The following is a 26,256-nucleotide window of genomic DNA, read 5'->3' on the forward strand; positions in this document are numbered from 1 at the left end:
GTGGGCAAATAAATCCGATGCTGAAATCGGCTATTTTAATTAATATTAAATGTGAAAATACAAATTACAAATCCGAGGTTGGGATTAACAAGGAGTTAGCCCGAAAAGCATTTGCAAAACAATACAACATGAAGATGTGGAGGAGCGGAGAACAACGATTTTGAAGAAATAATTAGAGTTTTATTTCAAGACATCCTAAAGAAACAAAGAGTCACTACAAGAAAAAAGAAGTCTAAGGACACTTTTTTGTTTCTCGTTTCATATTGAGAGATTCTCCGGTGAGAGCGGCGGCAGGGGAGCCTCCATGAGAGGGGACGTTCTACGCGACAGGGGATCCGGCGCAGAAAATAGGAGAATCGAGTGGATTGTTAATCTGAGATTAGAGATGCGATTGTGTTTGTTTATTATTGCCTTTGTATTTAGAGACGCATCTATTGCGTCCTTAACTAAAATGATTAGAGACGCAATTATATTATATGTCCCTACTTTAGGGATGCAATTTTGTTGCGTCTCAAATTTAAACTCTCCTTTAAAACTTTACGACGCAACTGATTTCGTCTCTAATTTAGCGCCCTTATAATACATATTTGTTGTAGTGAGTATTCGACTCTCTCAATATGAAACGAGAAAGAAACGTCAAAGAATACCACAAAAGAGTTTGTAATTTACTCAACTTTATTGCCTTATCTAAGGAAATATAATACTATAAAATCATGAAATAAATACTTAAAGAGACAGCACACGAATGTGGACACACAACATATCACAATTCAGTGCTTCACACAATGCCCTCCTTTTCCCTTTTCATTTCATTTTGCTTTCTCATAACCTTGTTGAGATTTTTAATGGTTTTTCTATAGCTGCAATCCTTTCAACACAATGTAACATAACGTCAACATAATGTCAACAAAGCGTAAAATTTTAAGATTTTGATGTCAACACAATACCAACACGGTGTTAACATTTTTTGTTGATGTTATTTTGTCATCTGTTAACATTTTCTAACAGTCCAGATCATAGTTTGGAGTTTGTACAATATTTAGAGTCACTGGCGGACACACATTATGGTGGGGGAGGGCTTAAGCCCTTCCCCAATTTTTTTTTTTTACTTTTTTAGTTATAAAATCTTATAATTTTGTTAATAATTTGTGTGAATTAATGTGTAAAAGCCCCTACTAAAATAGAAAAGTATAAGAAAATTATTATCCCATACAAAATTTGAATATATAGCCCCTACTCTAATAAATTTCTGCGTCCGCCACTGTTTAGAGTTAGCATTTGATTACATCCCTAGAGCATTATGACGCATCTTAATCTCGTGTTGCCACGTGGCATGAAACATGCAATATTGTAAACACAAAAATGCAGTATATATTTGTGAAGCCGTAGATGGATTTCTGCAAATTGCATTTTAGTTATTGGCAAATTGGATTTTATATTGTTAACTTTGCATTTTAACTATATATAAATTGTCTACAATGTAAAATAAACCATATATAAATGCAATCCGTTTATATATAAAATGCAAATTAAACTGTTTATTTCTAAAATGCACGACTCAACAATAAATAATGCAATTTGTCTATAACTAAAATGCAATCTGCTGAAATCTATTTATAACTTCTACAAATATATATTGCATTTTAGTGTTTACAATATTACATATTTCGTGTCACGTGGCAGTACACGATTGGATGTACATTGTAAGTTATAAATCAGTTAGCATATTAGTATATCATAATCCCTATATATATTACTTGCATAATCACCCTTACTCAACACCTCCAACTCTCCCACTCCAATCTTCCAAAGATGAAGAAACTAACAACATCTCTTATGTTGACAATCTCCTACCTCCTCCTCCTCACCGCCGCCACCCCCGCCCCGGGCCCGTGGGTCCAAACCCTCACCAAAGGCAACAAAAAAATCACAAAGCTCCATTTCTACGTCCACAACCTCGAACTCGGCCCCAACGCCACCGTGTACCGCGTTGCGACCGCCTCCATCACCTCCACCTCCCCCACCAGCTTCGGCCAGGTCAACGTCTTCGACGACCGCGTCACGGCCGAGCCCGACATCAAATCTGAGCAAGTCGCCCGGGCGCAGGGCACGTCCGCCTACGCCGACCTCCAAGCCGGGGCCATTGCCATGACCGCAAACTTTTACATAACGTCGGGAGAGTTCAACGGGAGCACGTTGGTCATTGCCGGCCGAAATCCGCTGCTGGAACCGACGAGGGAGCTCCCGGTGATCGGAGGCACGGGCGCCTTTCGGCTCGCTCGGGGATACGCCGTTGTTGGAATTTATTTGTATGATAAAGCCGCGCGTTATTCTGTTCTCGAGTATACTGTTTATGTGATCTCACGTAGACATATGTTGTGTGTATGATTTTATTATTGTTATTGTTAATATTATTATTATTAGACATCTTTGTATAATAAATTAAGGGGTTTCGACATTTCTACGATGTCATGGGAAAAATCGAAAGTTAATAGTAATAAAGTTAGGGACTTTTATTTGACTGTTATCGTATTTTTTATTTTAATTTTTTATTTTCTAAAAGTTTTAGAGAAGAAGAGAGAAAGATGATCTGACATAAAGTGACTGAAAATGTGAAATAAAAAATATCATTTTTAGGTACTCAAACTATAAGAAAATATCATATTCAATACTCAAGAGAGATAGAGAAAATATCATATCCAATACCTAGATATAAAGTCCAAAAATGCCCTCCATGCGTTGGGACCTTGGGGGCATTTTTGGTGTAAAATTGTGATGAATATTGAAAAAGTACTATAAATGTGATTACATCTTAGTTCAGGGACATATTTTTAAAGTTCATGTACCGTTTGCGTGCAAAACGCATAGTTCAGAGACCATTTGCATAATTCACTCTAAAACTAATACTATTCTATATAAGTGGAACTCATAGACCACTAACTTATTCAACCCACTTTTCTTTACATTTCTTAAAATCCTTGCTCGTACCAAATGTGACTCCTATCGTGGGACGGAGATAGTACTATAATACTACCTCCATTCATGAAAGTTTGTCCCATTTAGCCATTTCCGTCTGTCCCCAAAGTTTGTCCCATTTCACTTTTTACCATTTTTGGTATTGGACCACATATTCCACTAACTCATTTCTACTCACATTTTATTATAGAACTAAATATATAAGTAGGACCCACAGTCCACTGACTTTTTCAACTCATTTTTTATTATATTTTTTAAAACTCGTGCCGGATCAAAGTGGAACAATATTTGGGGGACGAAGGTAGTAATAATATACTCTTTCTTTTACTAAATTTTTAATCAACATATTTCTTAAAATACATACCGAGTCAAAGTGAGACAAATAATGGGGAAAGAGCTTATATTGATTATAGGGCATGTTTTGTTGTTCCCCTTGTCCGCCGTAAGTGTAAGTAGAAAATGTTAGAATTCACGCCTTGTTTCAATGCATGAATTCCATACACACAACGTGTTTGTTCATATGACTGAATGCCTTTTAAATCGTTCGTCTATCTCCTTCCTTTGATTATTCATCTTCATAAGCTTCTGTTTTTGAAGAAAAGTGTCGCCATTTTTCGGTTTCGTGTACGGTGTTCCCCAACTGTTGGATAAAATGTCCAAGTAACATCTTATATTTTGATTAAATGTTTGATTTTGGGTTAACCAAATTGTTTCGCCTCTTCATGAGTTTCAAGATTTCGAAACTTATACGCTTGTTTGTGTTTCAACCGATTTACTGAGGAAATGACGAAGGGAATTTTACGCTTATTTGTCGGATTATGTTTCTCTGACTGTATGACTTCCACCTGTTCGATGAAAATCCTCAACGAACTGCTACATTTTCTCCAGAAATTACTCCAAATCTCGTTTGATTTTCGGTGTAGATTCTTTTTTATTTGTCGGGATTTCAGTTCATCTTTCCATATTTTATGCTTAAATTGTGTTTTCGAAACAACAAAGTTGGAAATTTCCGTAAATTTTGTGATTTTTGGCACTGTTTATTGAATGCTCTGGTTTCGATTTTCTTTCACATGCCGCTAATGGGCTGTGTCCGAGTTGGGCTATGCTGATTTAGTTATTTGGGCCTTCTTTTCCTTGAATTGGGCCATTTTGTTAAAGGGCTTTATTCATTGAAAAACAATTTGGATGAGGTTCTTGTACATTAATATTGAAGTAATAAATGTGATGATCCTTTGATCATTTTGGACTTTAAGCCTATCCATAAGAATAATTGATAGAAAATGATTATTAAAGTACTTTGATTAATGTGATATGATAAATGGAACTTCGGACGGTGAGAACATTTTAATTGCATGAATTTAATAACTGTGATTAATACTTCTAAACTTATGACACTTAAGGCAACACTAATAATAATAATCTAACATGGTGTTAGGTTTCAAAGATAAAATAATACTCCTTTCGTTCCACGGTAATTGAGTCATTTTACTTTTTGCACTCGTTTTAAAAAAATAATAATAATAGTTAAAATGGAAAAAAAATAAAGTAAGAGAGATATCTACATTATTCTCTCTTACATTACTATTTCTTTACTTTAACTATTTATTATCGTTTTTTCTAAAACGAGTACAGAAAAAGAAATAACTCAACTATCGCGCGCGGAACGGAGGGAGTACCAAGATACAATCTAGGATTAAGTTGTGAGATTATTTTAGTCATAGGAGGTTAGCTATGGCTAATTATCTCATGATTATCTATCTAGGATTGGGTTGCAGGGTTTAATCTCATGAACCAAACACACTACAAATTTAATCTCGGATACAATCTTGCAAACCGAACACCCCTAAAGCACTTAGTCATGATTTTTCTTTTGTCGGATTAATAATAGTGTTTGATGATAAGTAAGGGGAGAGAGAATAATGACTAGAAATGTTGTGACAGAATAGATCAATTGTGTAATCAAGACAAATATAAAGAGACACAAATTTACATGGTTCACCAACGTTGTGTTGGCTACGTCCATAGGCAGGAAACTGAGGACAGATTGTATTCAGATTGATTTCGGATTATAGAGTTTATGTGTCATACTTCCATATAAATATGCGCACAGACGATGGGATAGGTCCAATAAGACAATTAGGGCCTAAACAGTAACATAACATCCGTTTGGCTAGCAGCAAACTATATACATTCAAGACATACTAACAACAAAAATATAAAAATACACATTAAATAAATAAATAAATATCGAAAGGACAAAAATGATTTAAGAGACTTCTCTTTTGCAGAAGTACAAAAATTCCCACTGCATAAAAATACCAAAAAATTCCGACGTGCAAACTTCTTCTCCTTTTAAGTATAGTTTCTAGGAATATACAGCTAAGGTCTATGAGCTCAAACATTAAGTCTAAATTAATTTAAGGATGTTACATATAGTTTAATCTGATCAACATTGACTTCTTTAAATTATTTTCCAAGTAGTATTTTAGATATAATATAATAAAAAGTCAGATCTATAACGTGGTAGCGAGTTATTTTTAAAAAATATATAAGCATAACGTAATCAGTCATCTAAAATAAAATTTAAGAAAAGCTTAATTAGTAGCATAAAGTTTGAAAATATAATTTTAAAGTACGATGTTTCAATTATTACAATTGTTTCAACAATAATGCAGTAATGTGCATTAGTTTTTATGAGGTGACACATACATGTAGAATACTTAAGTGAATAAATAAGCAAACAAAAAAAAGAAAATTCCTAATTTCAATAAAATAACATCGTTTTGATCCTAACTAAACGACATTGGGACAATTAAGTAAAATTAAATTTTCAGATTTAATATTTTGTTTCTCGTATTCATAAAACTGATCAGAATTTGATCAAAGTTTATAACTACTCATGTACTCACAGTGTACTCTCTCCGCCCATCAATATGTGTCCATTTCGCCATTTCTGTCCGTCCACCAATAAATATCTCATTTGATATTTTACTATTTTCGCTAATGGACCTCATATTCCATCGACTTTATTTTGCTCACATTTCAATTTAAAATTAATACTATACATAAAAGTAGGACTCACCTTCCACCAATATTTTATACTCACATTCTATTATATTTCTTTAAATTTGTGTCATGTCAAAATTGGTGTTGTATTAATGGATAGAGAGAGTAATATACTTCCAACTTGTCACAAGTGGAACTTCAAATTGGATCTACAAACTACTTCAAAATCAATTCATCACAATAATTATTCCTAACAAAACCCTAAATTAATTCCCAACACAATCCTTCTATAAATACAAACACACAATCACCCTCATCCAACACCTCCCCCAAGATGAAGAATCTCACCATAGCCCTAATGCTGATAGCCACCACCTCCCTCCTCCTCCTCCTCCCCACCGCACGCGCCACCGGCGCGTGGGTCGAAACCATCACCAAAGGCCACAAAAAACTAACAAAATTCCACTTCTACGTCCACGACCCGGGCGCGGGCCCCAACGCCACGCTTTTCCGGGTCGCGAACGCCTCCATCACCGACACCTCCCCCACGGTCTTCGGCCAGGTCATGGTCTTCGACGACCGGGTCACGGCCGACCCTGACATCAAATCGGCCCAGGTCGCCCGGGCCCAGGGCACGGCCGCCTCGGCCGACCTCCAAAACCTGGCCGTCGCACTCACCATGAACTTCCACATCACCTCGGGGGAGTACAACGGGAGCACGGTCTGCATTGCGGGCCGGAACCCGCTGCTCGCCCCGTCCAGGGAGGTGCCGGTGATCGGGGGCACCGGCGCCTTCCGTTTCGCTAGGGGATATGCGATTACGAGCACTTATTCGATGGATTTGCCTGCGAGTTATATTGTTCTTGAATATACAATTTATGTGATTACTTCTGATCATGAGATTGTGTGGCCGAGCACTTGAATTGAATAATTAAAGTGTGTTGTTGTGACATCTTATTTATGTGTTGTTTGAGGTTTTATGCAAAGTTTTAATTATTGTTTTTATGATTGTAAGAAACCGTTTATGTTATGAATAAAAGTTTTTCACCGTTTGGATGGTGTTTATTGTTTACTAAGGAATTATGTCATGCATATTGTTAAGTTTGAATTTTTTTTTATATGAAAGCTCAAAATCACATGTAAAATGAGTGAGCAAGTCGAGATACAAATCGGTCAACAATGTAAACAATCCAAGGTAGCGAAAGGAAGCAGAACCAAGAAAAAACACAAAAAAATAAAGACGTGAGCAAAACAAAACCGGTCTAACATGATACCAGCAAATCAAAAGGCAAGAGTATAAGGAAGAGTCATCTTAGTAACAACCATTAAGTAGTGATGGTTTGTCGATTTTTTCGGGACATCTTTTTACTATAATTGGGCGACTCCTCGTGCACTTGGCTCGGTAGAAATGGGAGATTCGAACATAAAGCTTTATACAATGATCCCAATCTCTAAAGAATAAGTTTCTTCTCCATATATATCAATTTGGTTCCGTCTTTTAAGAAATCGCCTTGTTTCACAACCATCAAATGGAGCAAGAAATAACATAGAACAACGAAGTCCAAATCTTCTTACCAGACTTAAGAAAAAGTGTGTTCGACCAAGAGAAAAAACAGAATACTGGATCATCCATATACAAGCATAAGGAAATATAATAGTACTAACTAATTGTCCAAATACCCTCTCTAATTTGCAGTGCAAAAAAAAAACCAATACATAATTAATAAAATTTGCAGCCGTGACTTTAATAAGAATAATACTACTAATTAATTTGAAAAATCAAACTACATGTGTTTGTATTACAGTACTACTTTTTTGAATCCATCACTTTGCCACAATTTTATGGGCAAGTTAGAGAAGGTCTATTTAATTTTGACTGTAACGGCCCAATATTTATTATTTACTTTGAAGCCAATTTGGGCCATATGCAATATTGTAATGTAACGAAAATAAAATCAATTAAAAAAAATTAAAATTATTTTGAATAATACGTAGATGAATATATTTATGAATTATGCAGTGGCAGGTTCTGAATTAACTTGTTTGAAAAATAGTTACACTCGTTTTTCTATTACCTCAATAAACCTCAACTTATATACTCCCTTCATCTTTAAAAAATAGATAAATGTATTAAGAGATAACTTGTTTGAAAAATAGTTACACTCCTTTTTCTATTACCTCAATAAACCTTAACTTATATACTCCCTCTATCTTTAAGAAATAGATAAATGTATAAATAGTAAGAGAGAGATGGGAACAAATAAGAGAGAGAAGGGGAGAGGAAAAAATAGTGAAAAAAATGTTAGTGGATTTGAAGACTAAATGGAGTATCTTTCTTCAAAATTGCATGTGTATAATAGGTTACTCGACATAATTTAAGATATCAAAATCCAAGTAAAAAAATAAAAATTCACTTTAATGAATGGACTGACTATATAAAAATTGTCCACGTTCATTAGTTTTGGTAGGACATATTTAAATATATAATAAATAATTCATAATCATATAATAATTTGTAAATTACGATGTGAACGATAGTTTGTAATCCATTATTAAAATAAAATAATTAAATGTGCATTAAAGGACAGTATTATTATTCTGTCCCAATATTCCTCTTTTACCATGATTTTTTTTCGATTGAATATTTATTTTGGTCATAAAGAGAATGAAATAAAATGTACAAGCCCTTATACAAAATTAATTTGTGAATCCATAACGTAAAGTCATACTCCCTCCGTCCCATGTTACTTGCACTTTTACTTTTCGGCACGTCACAAACTCCTTACACTATTTATAGTTTAAGTTAGAATTAATGCATTTAATTAATATGTTAGTTTAAGTTAAGAGGTCCTTTATTAAGTGACGTCTCATTACACTTAAAATTCTAATTTAATTACACTAAAAAATCAATATTAAATTTACGGCCTAAAATGAAAAGTGCGAGTAACATGGAATGAAGGGAGTATTAATCTAAGGCTAAAAATTTCAATGTTTCCATTCAAGCAATAGATATGAGGCACCATAGTCACCAAGGACAAATTAGTACTAGTATTCGTCCCTGAAAAGTATAAACGTTTGATTCAATATGATTTTTAATGTATAATTAATAAAATAAATAAAAAGAGATAAGTAGTAATATTAGTGAAGCGTGAATTTCATATTATTAATAGTGTAGTGCAATAGTATAAGTTGTAAAAAATAATATTTATGGATAATGGGTTTGTTTAACTGTTCTAAATTTAGAAGGTGTGTATTTTTTAAAACCAGACTAATAAGGAAATAATTCATACGGGTTTAGGAGGGATGGATGATATCTTATTATATTGAGCACGTGGTTCCCCAACTATATCACTTGTCATGTAGTACTTCAATTCTTAATGAGCAGGTCCAATTATAACGTGCCACTCTCGTGTCCTTGTGTTTTAAGCAAGTTGAGATTGATAAAGTTTCGTTCTAAAAACAAAATAAATCTCGAACACATATACGAATGAATTTTTGATAATTTAAATAGGAAACATATCCAATTTATATAGAAGGCATAAAAATGCTTGGACCCATTCGAATATTTATCATTTATGTTTATGTGTACACATACGTGTGACATAGGGAATTATTTTTTCACGTCCATATTTTACCCAATATTTTTTCGAAAAATTACATCCACAATTTTTTGTTTTGTATTTTCTGAATAATCGCGTGGTCCTTACAAAATATTTATTTATATCCGTACCAAATAATTAAGTTATTTCAAGAAGATAAATTAAACACACTTTAAGAGCATAAATGACACCATAACGTTTTAATATAATTGTGATATTTAGAAATTCCTTAAATTTTGCAAATTAATGAGTTTCTCAGTTATTTTCACCATGCAATTATACTTGATTTTTTTTTCAATTGGCAATATTTTCTAATCTGAGAAACAACATTTTTTAAATATCATTATGGGATAGGAAGAAAATTTATCAAAATCTACTCTCAGTGCCTCAAGCTACAAGTTAACTTCTGAAAATTTGTCTAATGCTATCTTTTTAGAGAATAGTTTCTTGATAAAAACAATTCTTCTCATTTCTTTTCTTATAGTAATATACACCTAAATACATGGAGTGCCTTTTTGTCAATGCCAGTACAATAATTTATGAAATTGCGCATTAATGGGCGGTTGAGCTTGAGCCATATATTTATGCCTCAATAATGTCGAGTAGGCAAACAAAATTAAAGGAATATTAAAAATATTATTTCGATTTTCATTCTTGTCAACCTATATATCATTTACATGCCTATAAAAATTCCAAACACAAATTAAAGGACATATTGACTAACGTAACGCGTGTAAATGATACTAGTACTTAATACAAAATTTATTTCTCTTCTTATTTGAATTACATAAATTAAATGAAATCTCCCCTATTTTTTGACTTCCCATTAAATAATTATAGAAAATCAATATGAAGCTGAAAATCACAATTTTGCTGCCTATAAATAACAACAATATTATTGCCACAAATGCATCACTTCCTCATTCTCAAACACAAACAACTTCCCTCTTCTTCATTTGTTTTTTTTGAGTGATCACCTCAGAATCTGTCTTTTGGTTTGAGCTTTTTCTCGATCGAAAAAAAATACATTATATTTTAATTTAATATAAATCCGCAACCATGGGCGCACGGAAACCGCATGCAATCTGCATCCCATTTCCGGCCCAGGGCCACATAAACCCGATGCTCAAACTCGCGAAGCTCCTCCACCACGACGGCTTCCACATCACCTTCGTCAACACCGACTACAACCACCGCCGCCTCCTGAAGGCCCGCGGGGCCGGCGCCCTGGACGACCTCCCGGGGTTCCGGTTCGAGACAATCCCCGACGGCCTCCCGCCCTCGGAGATCACGGACGCGACCCAGGATGTACCGTCCCTATGCGAGTCCACCACCACCACTTGCTTGGAGCCCTTCAAGAAGCTCATTACCCGGCTCAACGAGGCCGGGGACGCTCCTCCCGTCTCCTGCATCGTCTCCGATGGAGTCATGAGCTTCACCACCGAGGCCGCGGCCGAGCTCGGCCTCCCCGAGGTTTTGTTCTGGACCACAAGCGCCGTTGGATTCTACGCTTACACCCAATTTGGAAAGATCATTGAAATGGGCTATGCACCACTCAAAGGTACATATATATTTACAACTTTATATATACTAATTTCACCTCTATTTTATGCTATATTTATAAAATAAAAAAAATAAAAAAAGGTACTCCTTTCTTCCCACTCGCAGCATTACATTTTTTCTCACTACGAATTTTATGTTCTCTTAGTGTGATAAATGGAAAGAGAACAAAAAAAAAAAAGAGATAAAATAAATCAGATAGTCCTTCCACTTATAAAAATGTGGTGGAATGGAAAACTGAGACATTTTTGTTCATAAAATTTCATCCATAGATTGGATGGCTGTGATAATATTAGTCAACCTACATTATTAGACTAAATATCTACATTATTAGCTGAGCTAATTAAAATCTATATTATTAGACTAAAAAGCTACATTATTAGCTGAGCTACATTATTAGACTAAAAATCTCATTATTGGATTACGCTTGACATTAATCTAACTGTTAAATAACAAGATCCAATAGACCTATAAGTGTTTTGTGTTTTTCATACATTTAGAGTAAAATATGAATACATCCCTATTGCCATATTTATAAAATTGTGTGAATATTTTGTTAGAATCACTTAAATGTTTGGTTTTTATTTATTTGTTTGAATTGAAGTTCTTGGTGCTACTAATTTTGCACGTGTTCCTAATATTTTCATGTGAATGATGGTCCAGTGATTAATTGTGAAGTCGTATAAGCAGATGAGTAATAAATAAGGATGTTCAACGTTTACCAAACTTATGTGTATATTCTAAACTGTGATTATATAAACTATTACCATAATAGTAATACATAAATAATTCTAAAAAAAAGAAGGCACATATAGGATGACGAATTTTTTGGCCATAGAATATATTGAGAAAATTAACTAAGTGATACTTACTATAATGGTTTATTTGTAGAAATTAAAAGCAAAAGTTAACGAATTCTTTGAACTAATTCAACAACTTGTATACTTGATGTTGACATTACCTACACCAAAAGTTAAATAAATTTGGATTCACTAAAGCGGTGGTCGTAATTTTTATTCATTTCAATGTTTTATAAAATTATTTTTGTCATATATAATTCAGATAATTAATAGTACTTTGGATTAAATTTTGTACTACTACATTTTTTTTCTTTTTCAAAACAATTACTATAATCCTTTTTTTAGAAAAAATTAAAATAAATCAATATATCTTCGCGTCGGCTCATTTCAAATTTTCAACACACAGACCCGAGCGATTTAACCAACGGATACCTCGACACGGTGGTTGAAGGAATTCCGGCGTTGAAGGGCATACGCCTGCGAGACATCCCGAGCTTCATCCGCACGATGAACCTCGACGATTTCATGATCAAATTCGTCTTTTCCGAGACCGGGCGCGCCCAACGCGCCAATGCAATCATACTACACACATTCGAGGCCCTCGAGCAAGTTGCTCTCGACGCGCTCTCCGCATTCCTCCCGCCCATATACGCGGTCGGACCGCTCCATCTTTTAGAAGCCGAGTTAACCGGTTCCCAATTGGACCGGCTCGGTTCAAACTTATGGAAGGAAGAACCGGAGTGTCTCAATTGGCTTGATTCCCAAGAACCCGGTTCGGTCGTCTATGTAAATTTCGGGAGCATAACCGTGATGACTCCGGGTCAACTCACCGAGTTTGCATGGGGCCTCGCGAACAGCGACGTCCCCTTCTTGTGGATCATCCGCCCCGATCTCGTCTCCGGGGAAAACGCGGTGCTGGCACCGGAGTTTCTGGAGGTGATAAAGGGGCGGGGCCAGATGGCGAGCTGGTGCCCCCAGGAGAAAGTCCTGGGGCACCAGGCTATTGGAGGGTTTCTGACGCATAGTGGATGGAATTCGACTATTGAGAGTATGGCCAGCGGAGTCCCAATGATCTGTTGGCCATTTTTCGCGGAGCAGCAGACCAATTGTTGGTACTGCTGCTCACACTGGGGGGTGGGGATGGAGATTGATAGTGATGTGAAGAGGGATGGGGTGGAGAAGCAAGTGAGGAGTTTGATGGTTGGGGAGGAGGGGAAGGAGATGAGGAGGCGGTCGGCGGAATGGAAGAATCTTGCGGAGGAGGCGGCTAAGGGCTCGTCGCGGCAGAATCTGCATAAAATCATTGATGAAGTGATGTTGGGTAAGGTTTAGATTTTATTGCACGACGGTTTAATTGACGAACTATTATTGATTCTCTTTTAAAAAAAAGAAAAAAAAAAAAGTGGAGGTGTGTGATTGAAAAATTGAATTTCTTGTTTAATTTTGAATTTAATGAACATTATTGTTCTGATAAATTCATAATTTGGCTGTGATGTAATATTTCTTTTCAGCTTGATCTTATTGTTACATAAATGTTAGTTATGTTTCGTTATCTTAATTTCTATCACAAAAATAGTATGGAGTTGTATATTGTATTTGGGCTGGGGTGAGGTGATATGGGTAGAGATTTTGCAGCCCAAATTCTATATTATGAAGCCAATTTTTGGCACGTTTAGAATTTTTTATATTTTTGTTTTTGGCCTGTTTAGCATTCAATATATTTATTTATATTCACTTTTTATTGTGTAACTGAGAATTATTTTTAGCTATTCACCATATAAAGATAACCAAAGTTTGAGATCTGGGTTGATATTGTTGTTTTTTGCTAGTTATTCTATTATGCATGTAGTGTGCGTTACCTATATTTTACAGAATAAGGGCCAACGCAGAAAAAAATATCGATAGAGGCTATAATTTTTAAATTTTATTTCAAAGTACATATTTAATTGATTTAGATAATTTGTAAGACTTTTATATATATATATATAAAGTTTAATAGTACATAAAATACTGCATAAAAATAATAACGTCAGTAGTAATTTTTAGAGTTAGGAATTAAGTGTATAAAATAAACCAAATAAGGGTAAAACGTTGAAATATTATTCTCGGTCACAAAATAATGGTCACAAATATGTGGAAATATTATAAATATTATTCTCGGTTCAACAGGGGAAATTGCATCACCAATTAGAAATACTGAATTTGGAAGGTAATTTGTTTGAAAGGAAACGCATGATTTAATAGTGGGCGACACAATGATTTGATGAAGCTTTATCCATAGAAACTTAGAATTCGAATTCAAACTCAAAGAATAGTTGGTTGATAGAAGCATAATTACACAGATAATCATAATATATTGGCCAAATCCACTCATTGTGCCAAACTAATCAATTACTATACTTAGACATTTATGCATAATACATTCTTTTTTATTCATATAACTTGGAACTCAATAAGTGGATTTTTATGTTACACACATTTTATCTATTGCATATCCTACTTTGACAATAAAAGAGATTCACAATTAAAGTCAATAAATAAGACTTTGTTTTTATTTAATGTACGCATCACATTTTTTAAATCAAAATTCGTTGTATATTCACTTGGTCTGCGAACAGATGTTTTATTTTTAGCATCTCGAGTTTTAACTAAAAAATATGAAGGAATATTGGTTGAAAGTGAACCTTGTGTCTATATAATAGTAATTTTATAATATAATATGAACATAACAAGTCAATAAAATATGATTTCAACTTATATCTTAGTAGTACTCCGTATGATAAAAGTTTAATGAGAACATAATGGCACACAAAGTAAAATGGTAAAATGAAACATGTATTACCAAACATAAGGAGTAAGTAATACATAAAAATTAGAACTCTATCTATCCAACCATAAGCGAGTCATTTTTCTTTTTGAGATGTCTCATCATAAGTGAGTCCTTTTTTTAGGTAAAAAATTGTGTCTCTTACTTTATTTGTCCACCTATTTTATTAATTCTTTTCACCCTTCACTAAAAAAAAAGGGGTTGTTTGCGACCAAAATATTTGCTAGCACAGGGCTGTTCTCGCAAGTTACTAAATATTTCCGAGAACAATTGCGAGCATAAATGGAAATGAGGGTGTTAGCAAATGACTGCATTTTTTGTAGTGCTTATATTTTTTTCTCTCTCTTTCTCTCCACTTTAACTCTTTGAATATATTAATCTCTTAAATCTCATGTGCAAAAGAAGTGGCTCGCTGATGGCGGGACGAAGTGAGTAATAATTATGAATCATACATCGATGAGTATATCAACAATGCTCATCGCAGATGAATTTTTCGATAAACGATTAGCTCCCACAGGCCAGAGGACAAGCGTGCCAGTTCATAGATGAACAATAAAAACAGGAAGATGATCCGTTAGCTGGCAGTGTAAGGTGAGGATAATAATGAATAAACATTCATCCACAACAATATTACCTATTTAATACAGTACTAGTTTTTTTTTAGTTTATACGAAAATTTATAATACTACTTTCTCCTTCCGCCCTGACTAAGATGGCATATTTCTTATTCAATTCGGGATTTTAGGAAAAGTTGATTAATGTGTTTAATTGGAAAGAAAAAGAGAGGGCGTAGGTATTAAATAGAGTGAGAAAGAGAGTTGAACATTTTGTTGGAGTGAGAAAAATTAAAGTAGTTGAGTATATATTAACTGGAGAGATAAAATTAACAAAAATAGGATTGCATCAATTTGATTGAGACAAATCAAAAAGGAAAGTGTGTCATATTAGTTGGGACGGAGGAAGTACTATTTTTAATGTACTTATGTCTGGGCCCACTTATAGCCCCATATTGTTTTGGATAATTTTAATTAATACTATTCTCTCAGTCTATTTACTCCAGGTGTTTAATGGGCTGAAAAGCCCAAATAAGTAAGATTGCTTATTATTAAAAAATTAAACAATTTAAGCATAAATAAGAGAGTCAATATTTATAAAAAAATAAAAAAAAATAAGAGAATCAATATTTATGTCCTGCTGTAAAATAAGTTCACGTCAAAACTTCCTGATTATAGTCGTTGTAGTGTTCAACTATTGAATATTAATTTTTAATATACAAATTGAATGATTACTTAATGTATTTTAATTCGTCTTAACTCCACAATTATTTCGTATACCTACTATATTTATACAATAATTCGCATATATTTTTAATTATAAAAGTAATTTGATATAGATGCCTTTGTATTGTTATGTGATGGTTTGCGATTGTTACTAAACGTCAGATCATATGATAATATGTTCGGACCACTAAATTTTTAGTCGATTAAGTGGATCAAAACTGATCATTGGGTGGTAGAGTGGTGAAAAACACTTATTTTTTCTTCTATATTTTGGATCTTATCTTTATAAAACTACACTATGCTACTAACGTAATGTGTGATGTCGATTTACTTCTCTTTTTTGTGTTTGTCCATTATTTTTCCTTTGTGATATAGTTTAGACTCAATGTTTGATTTTGTCTATTTGGTAGTATTACCTTTTTGTTATACTAGTATGATTTGTTCTTGCTCGTCATTTTCATGGCTGGAGAGTTTATACCTGATTGAAAAAACGTAATTGGTGACACACAAATCCACTGTTTTATAATGCAATCAATCAATAAAACGACGCCGTGACAGATGGGAAACTCATTCACAAAGTTGGACGAATCTTATAAAGTGGACAGCTCAACTTAAGTAATGATATTTACATAACATATCCTATGTTGTATATTAAACTAATTGACAGTTTACTTTTAATAAAAACAAATAAGAATTTCTTTTAACTTTTTGTTTGACAAGTTTGACTGTTTGGGAATTCCAAGAAAAGTCAGCCAATTAGACAAAACATTTCTAGTCAAAATTGCAAATTGAATCTCAATCAGACTACTTTATTCATGGTATTATTTATAATATAATAATATGAAAATACATTGCCGAATATTTTTCTAAAAATTGATATTGAAAGTTCAAATTTGTTTTCATTATGGAATTTATAAATTATAAATATACAATGAATATATTGTATAATTTTATCCTGTGATTCAATTTCCAGTGATTGGGTATGCTGACTAAATAACATTTGTGTAATTACACATAAAAAAACTAAATTATATACGAACTTAGGTGAAATACATTGTCTTGTGGGATATTTTCATTTTGTGGATAAACAAATAATTTTAATAAAGCTATTATTAGTTTACTATAATTTGGCAATTGGCATGTGTTGGGTAAAATTATGAAAAAAACAGTCATTTTTTTATATATATCTAAAGGTTTGTGTTAAAATGACAACACCTCTTAAAATGACATCATGACACTACATATCCAGCAATATTATAAACGTTACACAACAATCTATAGATTGTTGTATAGCGGGTTGAATATTGCTGGCCGAGAAAAAATTGATATATACATTGTTGTATATATACATGTATATACAACATGACCGAGATTTTTACACTTGAGCATTTTTTTTATTGCCACATGGCAGCTTATTATTCGTCTACGTGTACAAATGATTGGCCAGAAATAGTGGTATGATATTATTTTAATATGTGTTGTCATCTTAACGCACCCCTATATATAAATTTATAAATATATATATATACACACACGTACATATGTGTGGGTGGGAAGCCTTTCTTATCTTGGCACCTTTTGACGAACTATCAATTCTCACTTTGATTTTTTATCATCAAATCACACAAGAAAATAGTAAATTAAATATGTTTTTTTGTAATTTTAATCATTATCATAATATATATACATGTATACATATAACTAATATATTATCAAGACATAGATTCAACAAGTAGTCAAATACACAAAAAAAAGTGAAAATAATATCGCAATTATACTCTCAGTTTTTAAAATGGGACACTTATTAAGAAATAAAGATAAATAAAACATTTATTTAAATTAAACTCACATTAGTACAAAAATAAACGATGCTAGTGGAGTACTGTGACATTGTTTTTGGCTGTTAGGGCAGTTATCTAAGTGTACAATCTTATGATTGTAACGTGAGTTCATGTGCCTCTACTTATATCTTAATTATCTGTCCTACAAAAGTTGTTAAATTTCTTTATTCTCCAACCACATTTTTTTATTCAATTTTAATACCTGTAAAAATCGATATTAATAATTAGTGGTGTTAGTTTATTTTGGAGTTAGTTCCCTTTTAACAAATACAATGTGTATTTTAATCAGCATCTTAACGTAGTTGAATTTCTCTAAATAAACACAATTGGATATTGACAAAAGACAACCATAATCTTGACTTATTACTCAAATAATTAATCGTCGTAATAGCCAAAACAATTAGGATGTGATTGTTATAAACGAATAGAATTAAGTGGAATATAATGAGTTTAGGCATTAATGATGGGCATATTGCAATGAAAAATCATGAATTTTGGTCATATTATAGTTTGTACAACAATTTTTTAAAAATGGTTGTAAAAATAAACAAATTTGCCTACGAGGTTTAATTTGGGTCAAAATGTATCTAATGTGACATCTGAAAAATTCTACGAGGACGCGACCACCTATGGAATATACTACTCATTTTTCTCAGCACACTTAACAAATATCTAAAAACTTCATCAATTTGAAAATTGTGCGCTACAAATTAGCAATATACTTTGTCAAAAATGAAATCAGCAGATCTCATCATCATGAGAAATTGAGAAAAATGTATAAATTTATATGATTTTACATTAAAGTTGTGAGACAGATTAAAATTTAACCAAAACTCATGATTTTTTTTTATACCCTATAATGATTGCATTAATGTGTTTTGAAAATCATATTTATTTTATCCAAATAAGATGGAGTGACTAATATTAGAAATACTATAATCAAATTACCCTAAATTTATAAAGTATAAAATGATTGTATGAATGGAAGTAACAATTTTTACGATTTGTAATTTTATCTTATAAATTGAATATTTTGTACGTCATATTTCTTTAATTCGTCTGTAAATAAGATGGCGTAAATAATATTATAAATACTGTAATTAATAAGATTACCCTACATGTATAAAGTATGAAATGAAATAATTTATATAAAAAGTAATTAATTTAGATTTACACACCATAATCAAATTTCGATTTTCCCCGTAGTATACTTATAAATTTCGTAACCAAATACACAAACTCTGAACCCTTTCTTCATTTTCTCAAATTCGATATTTATATACATTTTATAGCCAACTTTGTAACATATGAAAAAATTCAAAATTTTACTAAAATGTACATGAATTTACAATCAATCTTTCATACCATATTATCATATCATGTCGACAAATTATCTAAATCTTTAAATTCTCATGTCCATACCTTGCTTGAAAAAATATACATATATGGCGTAAGCTATCAATTTACATACGATGCAACTTGGTAAGTTGACATTATTAACCAATCAAAAAGTCTACAAGTTCTCACGTAGCTTAAAGAATATCTATTGTAGGGTTTGAACGACTCTATATACTTCCCTAAATATTGCATAGATTGACGTCATTCATCTATAATATTTTGCCATATTTTGTTTGAATAAAAATTGATTCATTTAATGGTCTTTTAAGGATTTTTTTGTTATGGTTGAAGCATATCTCTTATGTACGTATATCAACGAATGAGTGCTTAGTATTATTATTGTGGTTGCAAAACTTTGTTATATTGATTATTGCATATTCTCTTTGTTCTATTATAGTTGAGATGTTTTTTCTTGAATACGTAAATTAACGAATGAATGTTTAATAACTTAAGTGGAAAAAAAAAACAAAGTAAATAAACAAAGACATAGATAATTGAAAAATGAGTAAAATAGGAGAAAACAAAATGAAAAAAATTAAATATTTTGATTTTTTTCCATAAAATAAATGAATCAATTATAATAGGTGACTCGAAAGAATACGATTCAATTACACTGTGATAGAAAGAATACGACTCTACTTTACTAGTACAATAATTTGTAGACACTCTTTAGTTTTTTTTGGTACTCTACTTTTTAGTTGTGGTGATTCGAACCCCTGATTATTTGTAATTGGTAATTCGGAGTCTCGGACCTCCTAGAAACATCCTAACAACTAAGTTACACGTCATCGCTGTAGGATAAATTTGCTTTGTGATCACCGTTGTAGGATAAAGTTACATGTCACCGTCTAGTCATTTACTTTGTGATCACTGCTGTAGGATAAATTTTTACCACTAACCAACTAAGTCGTGTTTCATTGACTAGTAATTACATATACTTGAATTTCAACAGAATAAATACAGCGTAGAATACGAGTATAAAAATACGTAGAGATTGAATAAATTTTGAATAGGTGAAAGACAGAGAGGACAGAGTCAAGTGCTCTTTAGTCACGCAGCTGTCATTCGAGTACACAAACCCACAAATCCCAATTCCCTCCTCATATACAGCAAATCAGCGTTTGCAACTGTCGGATACCTTTTCCCCCTTTCTCTCTCCCTCCCTCTCTCCCACTCCGCCGCAAACAATCGGAAGTCGCTCCGCATTGCCGCCGATCTATCAATTGAGATCATGCCAAAGCTCGCGATCCATCGACGATCGGAAATTTGTTGAATTTTCGCTCGATCGGATGGCGCACCACCAGCATTACCGATCGCCGTTCGGCGACACCACGCTCACCAAGGTTTTCGTCGGAGGCCTCGCCTGGGAGACTCCGACCGACGTAATGCGCGGCTATTTCGATCAATTTGGAGATATTCTCGAAGCTGTCATCATCACCGATAAGAACTCCGGCAAATCCAAGGGCTACGGATTTGTGAGATTTCTCATTTTCTATTTTATTTTATTTTATTCCTATTCGCTTTTTCATCGTTGGATATTTGAATTTCATTTAACACTTTTTTTTAATTTACATTTTCATCTTTGGATAATGACATGTTATTATTTTATTAATTTATTACTCTTACTTATATTTACGAGTATAATAATAATTATTATTATTAATTGATATATTTACAGGTGACGTTTCGTGATCCTGAATCCGCTAGGCGAGCTTGCGCCGATCCGAACCCGATGATCGACGGGAGACGAGCCAATTGCAATATCGCTTCGTTGGGGCGGCCTCGACCATCGCCTCCTCGAGGCACATTTTTCAACTCAAAATCGAAATTTAAAATACATTCGAATTTTGAATTGAAATTTGAAATATTTGGTTTTCGGAATGTAGGTAGAAATCAAGTTGCCAACGTGTATCAAGGAAGCGGAATGGCGCAAGGGGGAATGTCGTCGTATCTCCCGTTGCCACCGCCTCCTCCTCCCGTGGCGCCCCATCCGCCCGTCATGTACCCACCTTACGGGTATAGTATAATATACGTGATCGCGTATTTTATTTCATCAGTGCATAGTAAAAATATTACTACTACTATTTATTTATTAAAAAACGATAATCAAGAGCTAAATTAAAGTGAAATTATTGAATTCAATTGAATGCAGTAGATATTGGCAGATGGATAATAAATAATAATCGATGTATCAAAATTGTCAGTCCACAGAGACTTTTAATGCTTTTAAATTCTATTATTGAAAAGCAAATATATGTAGAAAAGTTAATATAAAGATTTTGATTATTAAAGTAAGATTAGAACTAATCACTATTGTTTAATTAGTCATGATTTGGAAGAATATTGATGACAGGTGTTAATGGAGTGTAACTCATTATAAAATAGGCATCCATGAAAAGTTTTAATTAGTTAGTGTTACTAAATCATTGTTAAATTTATTTAATTGGAAAGTAGACTTTTGAGACGTGTCGATCACTTATTCACGAATTTAGACTTTATTATTCAATCAACTTTTATCTATCATGGTAGCCAATACATTAGTTAGTTAACATTTTTAAGTGAATAATTATTTCAATATTTTCCCCCTATGATAGTAAATTAGTTGATTTAATTTGTTTGAATACATATTTTGATTTAGGTACACAAGCTATTCACCCGATTATGCTTACCAGCAGCAGGTTAGCCTTTTTTAATGTTCAAATCTCTTTACTAGTATAATATTTATAATTTCTCAACTAGTTCGACATAGTCTATCATGCATGTTTAATACTCATATAGATATAATATAATTAAATACTTGTATGCGTAATTCAGTGCCAAAATAACATGCAAAAATGGAATTATATACTTTGTCTCATTTTAATTGACATATTTTTTAAAATAAAATTATTATTATCTCCTACTTTGTTTTCACTTCACTTAAATCACAAAGCAAGACTATATAAATCCGTTGATGAATTAGAAAATGCTCCACTTAGAATGAGATGGATTACTAGATATCTTATCGAGTACCATCTGTAAACGTGGCTCTCTTTAGTTTATCTAACTCTTATTTGTTTTTTACATTTATTTATTATTGACGTCTTTACTTTTACAAATTACTACTTCAAATCTAAACTCAGTTTGTTCATGTTATCTATAATATCATGAACGCAATTTAAGGTATTTGTATCAAACTAAAAACTCTCTCCGTCCACAAATAGTCTTATTTATGAATAACACAAGTTTAACATGCAATTGGTAGGTAACATGGGTAAAATAAAATAGATAAAGAGAAAAAATTATGTGAAATTTTTTATTAATAGAAATGAGAAATATTTTGGTGTGACGAACTAAAACAGATAAACTATAATACTAAATGGACGGGGTGAATATATAAAACTAAACAAATAACGTTAGTCGTGGACTAAAGCGAACAATATAAATAGATGGTACTCACATATACTTAGCATAACTTTGAGATGTACATATATGTGAATGTGTGAGAGCCATTTTTAGATGTGCACACAAGTAAAGAGCATATTCTTGTTTAAGCAAAAACATAAGGCATTTTTATTTGGACAGACAATGTACAATCCACATATGCAGCAATCACAGTACTACAATCAGCTATATGGGGCTTCATCCTCTGCGTTGGGCTCACCCTATTACTATGGGTACGCACCCAGAGGAGCGTTTTCAGTGCCTCCGGCGCAACGTATGCCGGGTCCGTCTTATCTCTACTATCCTACGCAGATGGAGGGCACCTCTTTAACCTATCCTCCTACCCCTCACCCCCTCCCTTCACTACAACCAATAAGACACTCGCTTCCTTCTCCTTCGGGTAAGTGTTTTTTCCCAATATTTTTCTACATATTTGATTTACTATTCTTGCTATTTAATCATACATTATTATATGACTTGCGTTTACGAGAATAGTCTTAGCAGTGAGCGACACAAATTTGATACAAAATTGATATAATAAGTGAGTTAAAGAAGAAAATATGGTTGATATATTGTTAGAGAAAAATAAAACTTAGTACTACTACTATAAATATTTACTATAAATAGATAAATACACTACTTTTGGTGAGTCAAAATGGTAAAACAAATCTATTTTTTGTGAGACGGAAGTGGTATGATAATATTTTTCTCTATTGTTTAAAGTATAATTTCTTATTTTAGCATTTAATCGCAATTTATTTTCGTTACTTTCTGTTTAGAGATGGTTATTTTTCTGAGTGTTTGAGGTGCAGCAGTTGAGTATGATAATAAATAAAAAATATATTGAACTTTTTAAGAAATTAAAAAAGATAAATTTTATTTTGAATATAAAAGGTGGATATTTGATATGAATAATTAAATAAAATACTGGATAACTTGGATGGGATAAATGAAGTATTATAACTTTTTAATTATATGAATATACCCAACTATGTATGGAGTATTATATTGTGATAAAAAAAATTCTCTAATTTTATCCAAAAAAATAAGGAATCTAACAAAATTATGAGTGAATCTAAAATAATTCATATGGTCGTGTTTGACCACATTGAAGATAGTCATTTTCCACTTGCAGTCCTCCACGTGGTGACAGGCTTTATCCATGTTGGATTTCTCTGCAGCAATTAGTTTAATATTGTGTCTCAATTAATTACAAAAGTTGGTTTATCCAAAAATATGATTTTAACTTAAACGACACAAATTTTGTGTCCTATTTATAGTATGACTATGCTTAACGAGTAGTACATGGTTGGTTTGGTTTACATTTTGTGAATTAAATGATCCTTGCCATATTAAATAGTAGTACCATCTAAATTTATTATATATATTGATTATCATTATAGTTTTAATTTATTACGTACTCATAGAAAAAATGCCCATAAATGAAATTACCAACTCCATAATAATGATATTTCATTTATGTAAACCATGAAAGTATTCAAAATGTGTATAATTAGGATAAGATTGAGTTTTATTGATATTATATCACGTAATATTAGTCTTGACTTATAATGTTTGATATTTTCTACGTATAAAACTAATGTCGGATTAGTTCGATTTCGAAAGTTGTTTAAATATATTTTAAAAGTATAAATTAGGTAATAAGTTTACAAAAACAACTAATGAATTCAACTAAAAATTAAAAAAAAAAATTGGAAGTTGGAAATTCTAGGATGATATACCAACCATTCACTCTAATAAATGTAATGAATAAATCTATATTTTGTAATTGGATTATAGGTGGGATATATAAATATATATAGGGAGAAAATAATGTGAGGATGTGAGAGGCAAGGGACCCAAGATTGAATGTGTAAGCACGTGATATGAGCTGGTGGTCTGACCCATTAAAATGGGACAATCGGAATTCATGCCACCACCATGTGCACCTCAGATAATTTCATCTCGTCTCGCATTTTATTTCACTACCATAATCATGTATCGTCGCGAAAATAAATTAGATTTATAATGATAGTGTAGATTTAAATAATTGTGTGTTAGTGCATTTTGCACTATTTTTGTGATATTTGAACGTCATCTAGTCTATTCTCCTAGCATTAATTGTTTAACGGAAACACATCTTGTCTCAGTATTTTGTTTCACTGCCATAATTATGTGTTGTTGTGAAAATAAATTAGATTTATAATAATTGTGTTGATTTAAATAATTGTGTGTTAGTGCATTTCGCACTATTTTCGTGATATTTGAACGTCATCTAGTCTATTCTCCTGACACTAATTGTTTAACGGGAACACATCTTGTCTCAGTATTTTGTTTCACTGCCATAATTATGCATCGTTGGGAAAATAAATTAGATTTATAATGATCGTATAGATTTAAATAATTGTGTGTTAGTGCATTTCGCACTATTTTCGTTATATATTAATGTCATCTAGTCTATTCTCCTAGCACTAATTGTTTAACGGGAACACATCTTGTCTCCGTGTTTTGTTTCACTATCATAATCATGGATCACCACAAGGATAATTTAGTTTTATAATAATTGTGTAATTTATAATCATTGCCTATTTTGTTATATCTAAACACCATCAACTCTATTCTATTATTGCTAATGTTTTAACGAGTCTTTAATGCCATCTTGTCTCGTACTTTATTTCACTATCATAATCATATATCACCTTGAAAATAAATAGATTTAATTACATGCTATTTAAACATCGTTTAATCTCATATTTTATTTCACTGCTGTTATTATGTATCACCTAAAGAATAATTAGATTTAGATAATTGTATGGATTTAAATCCTTTTGAGTTAGTGCATTTCATGATTTTTAAGGATATTATGTAAATGTACAATTTTTGTATATTTATCTTTCCTTAATTGTGCATATTAGTCCATATTCATAACATTTTCTAGATTTTTTAGCACCGTCTCGTCTCATGTCGTCTAGTCTATCACTAATCGTTTAACGGGTTATGGGCATCGGTTTTTATTCGTGTTTTTCTCTTGAAACAGATTCAGTGGCTCCTAATCAAACATCAACGGAAACTGAAGCGGGACCGGCTACTTCGACAAGTTCAACTGCCTAAGACAGGAACCTTGGAGTAAATTCTTTTAAATTAAAAAAAGGTGTTTATTGTACAATATTGAAAATTAATCGATATTCCTTTTTTTTATCTCTCAATAAAAATATCATTTATGTAACCATTCAATTTTCCCCCCTTTTATCAGTTTTAGGGGTTGATCATTCATATTAACAAACAATTCTCATTAACGAAGACTTTCTTTCTTATTTTTAAATTTTAGATGAATTTAATTTTAAGTGTTCCATGTGTTATAGAATAATACCTTTTTTAAAATTGGGGAGCTTTTTATTCGTTAATTATTTTCATTTTCAAGATGTTTTTTCAAGTATTTACCAGCTTCTTGAAACATGTGTAATAAATTTGTGATCGCCTATCATGAACACCATTGATTACTACTATTATATTTTTTCTCTAATAGATTTAAACTATTACCATGGT

The 26,256-nt window shown here is 32.4% G+C and overlaps 4 protein-coding genes across 4 annotated transcripts; all 4 read left to right on the forward strand.

Annotated features, from left to right (window-relative positions):
* The first annotated feature begins 1,794 nt into the window (after positions 1-1,794).
* On the forward strand, positions 1,795-2,521 carry LOC125202177 (dirigent protein 21-like). Its single transcript, XM_048100537.1, has one exon. It carries the CDS (start codon positions 1,813-1,815, stop codon positions 2,386-2,388), a length of 576 nt encoding a protein of 191 aa, XP_047956494.1. The 5' UTR covers positions 1,795-1,812; the 3' UTR covers positions 2,389-2,521.
* A 3,763-nt stretch (positions 2,522-6,284) lies between these two features.
* LOC125202447 (dirigent protein 21-like) lies at positions 6,285-7,054 on the forward strand. The gene has a single exon (XM_048100841.1). It carries the CDS (start codon positions 6,317-6,319, stop codon positions 6,902-6,904), a length of 588 nt encoding a protein of 195 aa, XP_047956798.1. The 5' UTR covers positions 6,285-6,316; the 3' UTR covers positions 6,905-7,054.
* Positions 7,055-10,512: 3,458 nt separating this feature from the next.
* LOC125191107 (7-deoxyloganetin glucosyltransferase-like) lies at positions 10,513-13,675 on the forward strand. Its single transcript, XM_048088607.1, has 2 exons — positions 10,513-11,142; positions 12,348-13,675. Exons 1-2 carry the CDS (start codon positions 10,641-10,643, stop codon positions 13,271-13,273), a joined length of 1,428 nt encoding a protein of 475 aa, XP_047944564.1. The 5' UTR covers positions 10,513-10,640; the 3' UTR covers positions 13,274-13,675.
* A 6,669-nt stretch (positions 13,676-20,344) lies between these two features.
* On the forward strand, positions 20,345-26,032 carry LOC125206182 (RNA-binding protein 24-A-like). Its single transcript, XM_048105471.1, has 6 exons — positions 20,345-20,762; positions 20,966-21,089; positions 21,174-21,303; positions 21,926-21,965; positions 22,852-23,110; positions 25,748-26,032. The coding sequence occupies exons 1-6, from the start codon at positions 20,577-20,579 to the stop codon at positions 25,819-25,821; spliced, it is 813 nt and encodes a 270-aa protein (XP_047961428.1). The 5' UTR covers positions 20,345-20,576; the 3' UTR covers positions 25,822-26,032.
* Positions 26,033-26,256: the final 224 nt, after the last annotated feature.

Source organism: Salvia hispanica, chromosome 1 (assembly GCF_023119035.1).
Source record: "Salvia hispanica cultivar TCC Black 2014 chromosome 1, UniMelb_Shisp_WGS_1.0, whole genome shotgun sequence".
In the NCBI taxonomy this organism is placed as follows: Eukaryota; Viridiplantae; Streptophyta; class Magnoliopsida; order Lamiales; family Lamiaceae; genus Salvia; species Salvia hispanica.

Coding starts and splice junctions, on each gene's coding strand:
- LOC125202177 (XM_048100537.1), top strand. CDS start 1,813: ATGAAGAAACTAACAACATCTCTTATGTTGACAATCTCCTACCTCCTC.
- LOC125202447 (XM_048100841.1), top strand. CDS start 6,317: ATGAAGAATCTCACCATAGCCCTAATGCTGATAGCCACCACCTCCCTC.
- LOC125191107 (XM_048088607.1), top strand. CDS start 10,641: ATGGGCGCACGGAAACCGCATGCAATCTGCATCCCATTTCCGGCCCAG. Junction 11,143..12,347: donor GGGCTATGCACCACTCAAAG/GTACATATATAT, acceptor TTCAACACACAG/ACCCGAGCGATTTAACCAAC.
- LOC125206182 (XM_048105471.1), top strand. CDS start 20,577: ATGGCGCACCACCAGCATTACCGATCGCCGTTCGGCGACACCACGCTC. Junction 20,763..20,965: donor AATCCAAGGGCTACGGATTT/GTGAGATTTCTC, acceptor ATATATTTACAG/GTGACGTTTCGTGATCCTGA. Junction 21,304..21,925: donor GTCATGTACCCACCTTACGG/GTATAGTATAAT, acceptor ATTTTGATTTAG/GTACACAAGCTATTCACCCG.